Below are 11,013 nucleotides of genomic sequence, written 5' to 3'. Positions count from 1 at the left end.
TGGTCAAACTGCACAGCTTTGAGGTGAGGGAGATCAGACAAAGACAAAGGGTTAAGCATAAAAAGCACAAAGATATAAGTTTATATATATGAAACAGATCCTTCCTTATATATATATAAACTTAATTGGCAGCTCTGCCTGGTTGTCACTGGTACCAGTAGGATGCGGAAAATGGATAAATTGCATAATTTTTCTTTTTTCTTTAATGGAAAGTCATATTACAATACAGAGGCCATGACAGATGAGGAGCAGGCCTCAATTGGAGTGCATCAAGTCTTTGTTGTCTTCAGGATTAACGCAAAACAGTTCCTCGGCCCATGGCAGGCTGGGTCCATGTTTAAGGTTAGTTTGGCATACAGTTAACTCCTTATTGACTGCAATGTGCTGCTCACACCTAGTCCTCTTTAATGTGCAGTGGAAAAGAACAGAAACTGGTCTTGGGTGCTATTCCTCAATTCCCTTTTAAAACAACAAGAATGGAGATGGCCATGCGACCTCAGTGATCCGACTTACTGAAGGCAAATAATATATCCAGGCCTTGGAGACATGGCATCGTTAGTAAGCATCAGCTAGCTTCCATTGTCATTATACACCAGTGCATGGAATACACAGGAAGACCTGTGGGACCTCGTGGAATTATTTTCTTGCTGGAGAAACAGCAGCTGTGTCCATGACATCCTCAGAACCCTCTCTGAAGTTTCAAGAGAATCTTTTTGGCTTCAGGTCAGTTTTGTCTGTGGACGATAGGCTTGCCGTGAAGAATTGACAAGAGTGCAGTTCCCTGAAAGAAAAGCAGACTCATTTTCAGATTCCTGTAACAAAGGGCTGAAAGCAAACACAATTTCTGCCTTCCAAAAGATTTCTGTACTGGATTCAGTTAAGAAGTTATATACAAAATGGGCCAAAGTAGCATTCAATAATTTATATCATCTCATCAACATTTCTGATTGCGCTTTCTGAGAAAATAAATGGTTCTCCACAAAAATTAAAATCTCACGTCGAAGCTGAGAGAAACATAAAACAGATGGGGATCAGCACGAGATCCAAACCTCTCACTTCTCTGACTGCAAACCAGTGGTGGCTATACATAGGCAGATGGTATGACAATGACAAACATCTAGCAACTGTCTTTCTTTAAACAATTAACAACCTTTGCTTTCTTCCCATTTGATTCACCTTTTCAAATAACTATTTTTTTTAAAACATTTTTCAGAACAATTTTACATCTTTCTAGCATACTTCACTGTATGCTGCATGCTTTCCTGGCAGCTCCTGTTTTTATTAATCTGTTTCCAACTACACAATTATTACTAAAATGTAATCTTTATTATATTGGATATAATTATCATATAGAGTAGATTTTCATAAGTCCTTTAAAAGTGATGAACCTATAATGTCCAATGATGCTGTTACAGACTTCAGGCCCCAGTGCACACTGTGGATCCACCACCTTTTCGCTTGCTACCCCAATGCTAACTATAAAGCCACCTCCCTTATTGTTCCTACAGCATCACTTACATTAAAAGAGAACTATGGGGTAAGTGTTTTTCCCATAGTTCTCACGGGAGGACATATGAAACAAGATCCCTCTCACAGCTGCAACCCCCTGTGCCTCTAACACCAATGGCAGATGGCCCAACAATATTCTACCAAGGGAGATAACAACTCACCTTTATATCCCTTTCCAGACCATCGTGCTTAGGTAATACAAACACATTTCCCTCAGATCTTGATGTAATTTTCTCAAACTAGTACATGACCACAGGATCCAAAAATACACTGATGCACAGGAAGCAGCCTCCGTTGGTCCCTTATTCTTCCCCTGCAATGGTCTGCATCTCCAGCAATAGATTATGTGGTTATTCCATTTGCCCACGCCGATGAAGTGATGTATCCATTCCATAATGATGTCCATGTTGCACGCAAAATCAACTCACGATGAGATGGCGGAAGTCCAGTAAATTATATGCATCTAGTGACATGAGAGCTCCCCCTTGGATATGACCATCTTCCAGATGTTATTGTGGCACAAATGACTATATTTTTTTCCATGTTGAATGGGTTTCTCCTCAACCCCTTTGATAATTTAAGTCTCTGTCCGGCGGGGTGAGGTTAATGTAAAAAAAAGTGCAGTTCTTCAATTAAAGTGCATGGATGAGGTAAACTAATTTTTCAAGAGTTCAGAGTGTGTAGGTTTGTCCTGATGCACTATTAAATCAGACAGGAACCATCCTGCCTTGCATCTGTTGCATCTGGGTCCTCATTCCCTGGACACTGCTCAAAATCTTGTTCTGGTGGGCAGGGGAAGTGATACCAATCCGGGTTAGGTCACTGCACAGAGGGAAGAGGAAAAGATTATTCACGGTCCCTGGAATTTATATCTATAACTCTGAAACTTTTCCTCTCTTTCATGCACATCCCAGCCCCCACCCCACACACGAACACTTGGTACTAAGGTCCTCCAATAATTGAAGGATTGAAATAAACATTAGGGGAGAAACCTGTTGTGATGCAAGAAGGGAAAGCTAAAGGCAGGGTAGGAATCTCATGTCATGCCACTATGGCAAGGTGGGAACCTTGTGTCAAGTCAAGACGTTATTCCACTTTTCTGTGCAGCAGAAATGGTCCTATACAAACTAACCCAGAATTACTCTTCCCCTAACTACAGGCAAAGCATATAAAATCATGATCATGAATGAACTTACTCTTGGTTCACGTGCACGACTGATTCCAGGTTGTTAAACCCAGCTGCTGTGAAGTTATCTTTGTATCGCTCCATTTTAATGGCCTGCAGCCAGTCCAACACAGAAACCACCTGGGACCATTCAGGCGAGCCAGGGTCCAGGAGAGCAGTGTTTGTTCTGAAGGACAGAAATCATTGGAATGTCAGCATCTTTTAGTAAAATAGAATCTAAGGTCACATTATGAGTGGCTGTTACAAACTGATACATCACTTGAACACACAGAAAACATTAGACATTATGTTCCAAGCATGAATGCAAGTAAAATTTCTGTGTTCCCCCGGGCAGCCATCCTAATTCCAGCTGTAGTTTTTCTAATGCAGGTTAGCAAATGTACTAAAGATTCTAATTGGTTGCTATAAATAACACTACACATTTAAAACAGTTCACTATATAACACTAACATGTTTTCTTTGATTCTCAGTATACAGGGAAGTTTTTTGTGATATTTAATAAAAGCAATGTTGCATAATAATGTTTTTCTGTAGACGCTAGCTCACACTGAACTTCAATTATTTGTCTAGAGGCTTTTTTTCTGTTGTCTAATAGCCGAGATATTATCTGTACGTGAGTGTGGGAAGCCTTCTGTAAATTCCCACTGTACAGTTTCTATCTCTAAGTTGTGGTCTAATCAGTCTTGCTGTACTTATACTGCTTATATTGAGCTCAATCGCAATGAAACAGCCCAATCAACTAGATACTGGCCAATTTCTCTGAGAGCAGACAAAGCTCAGCATGCAGGGGAGATAATCCGCTCGTTAATCAACATGTTCCTGAACAGTACATATGATGGAATTGGTGAGAATAAGGGGGTCTTTGAAGTAGGGTTTGGGGAATGTAATTCTCCTTGGTTCCCTCTGTGCTGGACCTTTGGGGTAATTGCTTTAGCAGTTTCACTGCCATGATTAGTAACATATCCTGTAGCTGATGTGCAAAAAGGCCAGACAAATGCTGTGGCTTTTTTACTCATACTGAGAAAGAAATCAAGTCTGCTCTTTAGTGAGTGATATAAGTACAGAGAAAGGTGAATTCTTAAAATTCTGATAAAAGTAGGAGTCCTACATCTAAGCTTCACCTTGTGCCTGCTTGATGCAGAAATGAATCAGCGGGGATCAAGAACCCGGCTCACCAATATAAGATTTTTCAACATCCTTCACTGTGATTGGTAGATTGGGTTTTACTTATGACTTTGGATTTTAATGGACCAATAAATCTACATCCCAAGTTGGCTTATGTAAAAGAGTTAATAGCAATTTCAGAAATATATGTCAATGCTTTTAGAAGCTACGGAGTGCTGTGGATATTTGAGATAAAGCTATTGTAGGAAAAATGATAATATATGTAATCGCCCTATAAATAGTGAACTCTGCCCAGATCAGGCACTGAAATTTATTCTTTACTGGCTACGTGACACGGCCAGACAAGGCATCAGAGAGGTTAAAATATCCTGTCTATTGCTTTGTTCCCCCAAAGATGAGCCACTATTGGGATTGTCTGTGTGCTCTTACTCCCTCTAATATTTGACCCAAACGTTTATGTTTAAGGCTGAAGCAGGACAGAAAAATATCCTTTTATGGCTATGGCCACCTTGATTCTCTTGATAACCCAGCATGATTACAAAAACAATGGGTTGCTTTAATGGAGTGCATTTAATGGAGAGCGGGGAATTAAAATAAAGTAAAGTTTGTTGTGAAGAGATGTCACCAGCACACCAGCATGACATACACGTCAATATTCAGTGAATCTTCGTTTTTATTTTTCAGAAGTCACTCAAAGTAGAATCAAGCGCTTTCGGGGCCACGCAGGGTCCCCTTCAACAGGCTTAAAGTGAACGATTCCTATGGGAATTCCGGTAAGGCATGCTACAGGACTTTGGACATTAAAATAAAGTAAATCACATAAGGCAAAAGAGGAACAGAGAGACTAAGCGGCAGATTAAAGTTTGTAGCAAGGTGGAGGCAACTTTGTTTGGAGTGATTAGGGACTTAGAAAATAGGCTGATATACAACAGGTATTTAGGAGCCCATCTTAAAATGTAGGAGTTACAAATTTTAAAGAGAAGTGGTCCTAATTAACCAGCTCCTCCACCTATCTATTTTTAAAGTATAGACCTGCAGACAGTGTTAACAGCAGCATGGAGCTGTATCATTATTGCTAATACATCTAACATTTTCTCAATGTGAGTCGCCCTGTAAATACCCATGGGAATCTGCTAGCTTTCTAAAGTGTCCGATCAATATCTATAAAGAGAGATACTTAAAAGTCTGGGCAGTGTGGTTACAAATGTAAACTGATCATAGACAGATTCTGGGTCAATAGAAGGAGGGGGAAATTAAACAGTTGCTGTTATAGCTCTTTCCTGGTTGAATAATTTAACATACTGATAACAATATGGCTGTGTGGACCTCACCTCTGGGACTTATAACCTATATCTGCTGCAAAGGCGCTATTGAAGGCTAGTGCAATTTAATTAGCAGGCCCCATTTCTGCTTTCAGCTCCTCATTTTTGTGCTGTATTGAAAGATGCAGTTTACATACTCATGTATTTATTACCTTGAGCCTTCTAATCCAGTCCTTTTTAGGCTGTTTGGGTTCCGGATAAGCTTATCTAACATGCTAACAATCTGTCCAAACTTGGGCCGGTCACTGCGCTCTTTCTGCCAGCAGTCCAGCATGAGCTGATGAAGAGCGATGGGACAGTCCATGGGAGGGGGAAGACGATAGCCTTCTTCTATGGCTTTTATCACCTACAAAAGAAATGGAGTATTACAGATGGATCATTCAACACCACAGATGGGGTGACCGTTCATGAATCAGCATTTAGGGACCATTCACACCTAGGCGACAGCGTTTTTGTGCACGTTTTTGCACACTTTTACGTGTGTACATTAGGTTGTGCGTTTCTGCGGGGCAGATTGTGACACATTGAAGTAAATGGGCAAACGTGTCTAAAAACACACAGAAGCAAGCAAAAATTGTTGTGTCGCCAATTTCCAAGCTACGCGGGCTATAGAGATAAATGGGATTTCTTGTCTAGAGCATTTCAGTGTGCACAGATACGCTCGAACAAAATGCCTAGGTGTGATCAGGGTCTAAGTGTAAGCTTGACATCTACATGTTTGCAGTAATCAGCCTGAAAGTGCAAACACCATAATAAATGAACAAATCATATGTCACAGCTTAGTGGATGTTTTCTCTGGTATGATTTTTGCTCACAGTTGAATACTGTTGTGTAATTATTTGCATAGCGTGACTGTTGCTATCTAGGCACATACAATAGCTCATTTTTATTTGACAGGTCTCAAAAATGTACACTGTTAGAGGATGAAACATGCTCTATAGTCTAAAGGGTAGGACGTGACAGCATGTAGGTGGGATTACAGGAGACATAAAATAGTTCAAAGGGCAGACAGGACCCAGGTAAGTGGCATAGATTATGCAGAATTGTGGGATTCTAAAAAATTAGCTAACCCTGACTATGCAGCCATATATCATAGGTGCTAGTTTTTAGGGCAAGTGCATTAGTTCACATATATTTTAATAAGAAATATATGTAGTTTATCTGTGTTTCATCCGTCTGCTTGGAGTTCTCCTTCAATATCATAACTGAAGGACATTAGGTTCTATCTTCAATAGAAAACAGTGTACTTAGTTTAAAGTGCTGAAACTGTCTAAAATATCACTTTCTATATTATGTTTCAGGATTTGTGGGCCAGCTGACCCTTCCATTATATATCCCTGGCCATCTCTCCTTGGAGCTGGCAAGAGAGCATCGTATTTCCAGCTGCACCTGGACGAGGTCTAACTTGTGTGATGACTTCCTATCCGTATGAGAGAAAGAGGTATAAATATCTCTGGATGTGCCTGCAGAATAGAGGAAACCTTTGCACAATGCACAATCCCAGCCTTGGTATGGGATTGCACTGTGGACGCCATACTCAAGGAAACCGAGAAAGAAAGAATTCTGCATCTTCCTCTTGTCATTGTACGAATATACAATGTGGACTATTTCCCTGTTGCTATTCTTAGGTTTCACTGGGTCATCTAGAGACAGCTGTCTGACTGTGATCCCATCTGAGACTCTACAGATGGTACACTTAAAAAAAACTGATATACATAATTTAAAGAAGGCCATTTAGCAAATTATTTTTTTAAGGCCCCTTAAGGACAGCCATTTAATTGGCTCAAGAGATAATTACAGCAGATCACTATGTGTTTTACAACGCAGGTTCTTCTCCCAGCAGCGAGTTCGTTAATGACGCATTGAGCAATGTAGTTATATAACGGATACCACCAGTAGCTTAGGTTTTATATGAAATGATGTCATACTGTTAAATAATCAGAGTCCCTGCTATGGCATCACCTGTGGAATTCTAATTAACACAGGAAGTTCCAATCAGTGCTGCCCATATATAGAACAAGTAACATATATAGAAACATAACGTATTGCTGCTAAGAGATGGGTGAGTGAGGAAACATTTTATTTTTAAATCAGAAAAATTGAATTCTTACATCTTGATTGGACATATCCCAATAAGGCCGTTCACCATACGACATGACTTCCCACATCACAATTCCATAACTCCACACGTCACTAGATGATGTAAACTTCCTGTAAGCAATCGCTTCTGGTGCGGTCCATCGGATGGGGATCTTACCTCCCTGTATGACATAACAAAATGTGCATTTATTTCAGAGTTGGACTAGTTGTAGTGACCTACAAAATGCATAATGGTCTATAATAGCAGATCCCCTTTCTATAACACATTTAAATGTAATCTATCATGTGTGCCAAAACAGAGGAATGCAGCAAATCAATTTATTTAATTAATGCCTTCTGGATCAATATGCTGGGTACTGTTTCAGCCATTAAAGAGTGCATCCATTGCATAACAAAGCTCTGTTTAAAAGCAGAACATTTCACACACATAGCACCCAATCCCCAGCTGTAGTCAGAACATAGACAGATGGTTTTTGATTTGTTACTATGTGTTAATGCAGTCAATACATGAATGTGTATTAACGCATTAACTTTATTTCTGCTCCCTCTGATACTGTAAACATTTCTTTTAACAATTCTTTAATGTAAAAGACCATAATTAGATTCTAAGCTGATGTCTTCAAATCTTATGAAAAAGAAGACACAAAATGTAAATGATCGAGAAGTATTTCATTTTATATTGTTTATAAATTGTCCTTAAAGTCAGTGTGTCTATTACTGGTCACATCCAAAGGTCTCCTCCAGCCACCGGAGGCTGCCACCAGAGCAGTGCTAGTTACAGGGCAGCACTCATCCATACAGTATCATACACAGTGAAGTTAATGTCCTGGAGCTAGCATTGCTTTAACTCTCAGTAGCCTCCAGAGCTGGACAGGGGCCGCAATTGTCGTGTTTAGACCCGTTAAGCCCTGTTTTCAGGTCAAAAATACTGTATTTGAATGCATGAAGTGGAAAAAAATCAGGTAACTTAAGCCACGGTACAAACAGCCAGAGTAAGAAGTATATATTATTCTTATTATATGAACTAAAAATCCTAAAAGCGCTGGGCTCGCCGACTGGTCTTGTCTGAAACATGGACTGCTATAAAAAATGTCTTCTCCTTTAAATTAGCTTTGTAATGAAGACAGAAATAGCTTACAGAGTTTCTATCACAGATTCATGCTGTCAGCAGTGGCCTTAATCAATTGCTCATCTTGTCTGTCTCAGGGAAAGGTGACTGCCAGTGACAGCTATGGCCTGCTGTCATCAAGCTGTCACTACACCATTTATGAACATAAAATATTGCATGATTTAAAGTGAGTGATGAGACTGGGTAGCACACAGCTATGATTTATGTTAGGCCTCAGCAGTGAAGGTGTTACACATCATCTGCAACAAGATCCGTGCTGGTATGCCTTCAATTAATGGAAAAGCCAACAAGGGCTTGGCTTCCGCAGCAGGCCTCAGTGCTTGGTTAAGTTTGTAAAGCGACTCCTTGATTTTTATCTTTGCTCGATTCACTTGGCTGAGATCCTACAACTGATACACCTAATTGTTGTGGTAATGCACAAAGTGTGTTCCCTTCCCGTACCCCCCTCTCCCTTAGAAAACTTTTTTTTGTTCGTCTCAGAGCTGTTTATGTAAACTCCGAATCATGGAATGTAGCTTGGAAACAAAGAAATGCACAGAAGAAAATGTGAGACCAGATGCCTTGCCTGTAGTTTTATGGAGATCTGTTTGCACCTACTTTGGTGGCTGGGAGAAGTCATACAGTTGTGAATTACACAATTTACCCTATTGAATAAACATCCACAAAGCTTTAAAGTGATGTTAACTCTTTGAAACAGGGTATACAGCAGCATTTTCTGAAATTTTGCAAGTTTGGGTCTTGCTATACAATGTCTTAATCCACTAGCAATACACCAGTTCTAAGCTGTCTGTTAGCTCTCAGGAAGTACACCATCTCACAGGAGACGTATTCCTTCTGCCACAGGATTGCAAGATGTTATTTAATCCCATTGAATGTTTATCAGCCATGTAAATGTCAACATGTATTTGTGCCAGGATGTTATATTTGAATCTTTCGTCAACGGAGTGATTTTATCAGAATCAGTATCAAATTGTTTGGAGAAAAACAGCAATGTCCATCTCCTCCTAAATCTGTTCATGGTTCAGGAACTACTCAAGTAAACTAGTCAGGATTTACAACTTTAATAGCACCGAAGAGAAATTGTGAAAACACCAGCAGCTCTGTTAATGGTGCAGAGAGTGCAATAGATGACAATGGATCAACATCCTGAAGTGATATGTCATACATTAGTGGCAGCAAATTTACATGGAATAACTGAGATTATCAGCCTACTTCCTGCCAATTTCAGTTTCTCTAAAGAGGAAGTCAAGTTCTCGTAATAGCCAAAAGGTACTGATTGTGGAAATCTGTCCAGAACTGGAGTTATGCTCTTTTATAGTATACAGGGTTTTGCTATATACAGTGATACTTATAAGTCATTCTTACCCTGGTGGTATAGGCAGCCTCCGGATCATCCTCTAAGACACGGGACATGCCAAAGTCAGACACTTTGCACACCAGGTTGCTGTTGACGAGAATGTTTCGGGCAGCTAGGTCTCGGTGTACATAGCTCATATCAGACAAATACTTCATGCCAGATCCAATACCCCGCAGCATGCCCACCAGTTGGATGATAGTGAACCTTCCATCATTCTTCTAAAACAAAAAACAGTAATTAGTTATGTCATACCATGGCCCCAACTGCCCCTCTTTTAGAACCAATTCCTCTATCTTTTCCCCTCAAATGCCCCTTTTTCTGGGTCTGATGAATAGGCTGATATAAAGGTACTGTTGAATTGTCATATTGCACTAAACAACCATCTAACCTTCAAAAGAATGAAAAGTAGCAGTAAAATTAAGCAGTGGTGGATTTACTGAATCAATAAATTCTTCATGCTCTTCATAGCTAGGGTTTAGTAGAGGCGTATCCTTATCTTACATACATTGTGTTATAGGGCGCCCCTCTTTCCATCTAAGAAGGTTGTACACAGTATAACAGGACAGTACCACTTACAATTTGGAAATCTTTTTACTATATGTTCTAGTGACTGGATTGAATGTTACTTTTAGAAATACTGTCATTTGAGATCATTTCTGCTATTGAACATAATGAGAGTGCCCTTTCATGTATATATGAAAAAATTGCTTTTAGCTCAATATACAGGTATTCTCTTAAAATTTAGTCTACTTTAATCAATTGAAAAGTTAGACTTGAAACAAGTGATTTTTGGAAAATCCAGTTTTGATGGGTGGCAAGCTGCCACTTGTTTTCATTATGAGAACAAATTTGATTCCATTGTACGCATGCAAGCATGAATCATAACCATTGTTTCTTTCAGTGATATACAATATTTGATTCATATGTTTTACACAAGCAATTGGTTGCTGTCCAGTCAAATAGAGATCACTGGAAAAAAATGTTCCAGGTGGATGCACAACTGACTCCCTAAACACCATCTACATCTATGGGAAACATTTAAGCGTCAGAATAGGTGAACTGAATCTATACTCTCCAAATCATGGGGTAGTATTTTTGTTACATATTTTATAAGCACTTGATGGTTTATAGAACAATAGAAAAAAGCTTTAAATCAACCAATTTTAGAGTAGACGATATAATAGGTTGTACCTAGGCTGTTGTTGCTTTGTTGTTGTTAACTGTTCATTGGCTAGGAATGAGAGGTTGGATTCCTCAAGGCGTTTTTATGCAGGTTAGTTTAAGC

At 39.5% G+C, this 11,013-nt stretch overlaps 1 protein-coding gene across 2 annotated transcripts in view; it reads right to left on the bottom strand.

Moving 5' to 3' along the window:
• Positions 1-2,090: 2,090 nt before the first annotated feature.
• The window catches only part of EPHA4 (EPH receptor A4), a 69,135-nt gene continuing 60,212 nt past the window's right edge, over positions 2,091-11,013 (bottom strand). Inside the window, exons 13-17 of one of the 2 annotated variants that reach the window (XM_018563825.1) lie at positions 9,737-9,946; positions 7,254-7,403; positions 5,295-5,488; positions 2,706-2,861; positions 2,091-2,331 (exon numbers count right to left, since the gene is read on the bottom strand). In XM_018563825.1, coding sequence (XP_018419327.1) covers positions 2,217-2,331; positions 2,706-2,861; positions 5,295-5,488; positions 7,254-7,403; positions 9,737-9,946 — 825 coding nt within the window. In that variant the 3' untranslated portion in view covers positions 2,091-2,216. The remainder of the gene's footprint in view (positions 2,332-2,705; positions 2,862-5,294; positions 5,489-7,253; positions 7,404-9,736; positions 9,947-11,013) is intronic. The other variant, XM_018563826.1, reaches the window with a different exon arrangement.

This window comes from Nanorana parkeri, unplaced genomic scaffold (genome assembly GCF_000935625.1).
Source record: "Nanorana parkeri isolate BGI_ZX_2015 unplaced genomic scaffold, ASM93562v1 scaffold701, whole genome shotgun sequence".
Taxonomy (NCBI): Eukaryota; Metazoa; Chordata; class Amphibia; order Anura; family Dicroglossidae; genus Nanorana; species Nanorana parkeri.
The sequence above is the reverse complement of the archived record's forward strand: the minus strand, read 5'-3'. Positions and strand labels throughout refer to the sequence as shown.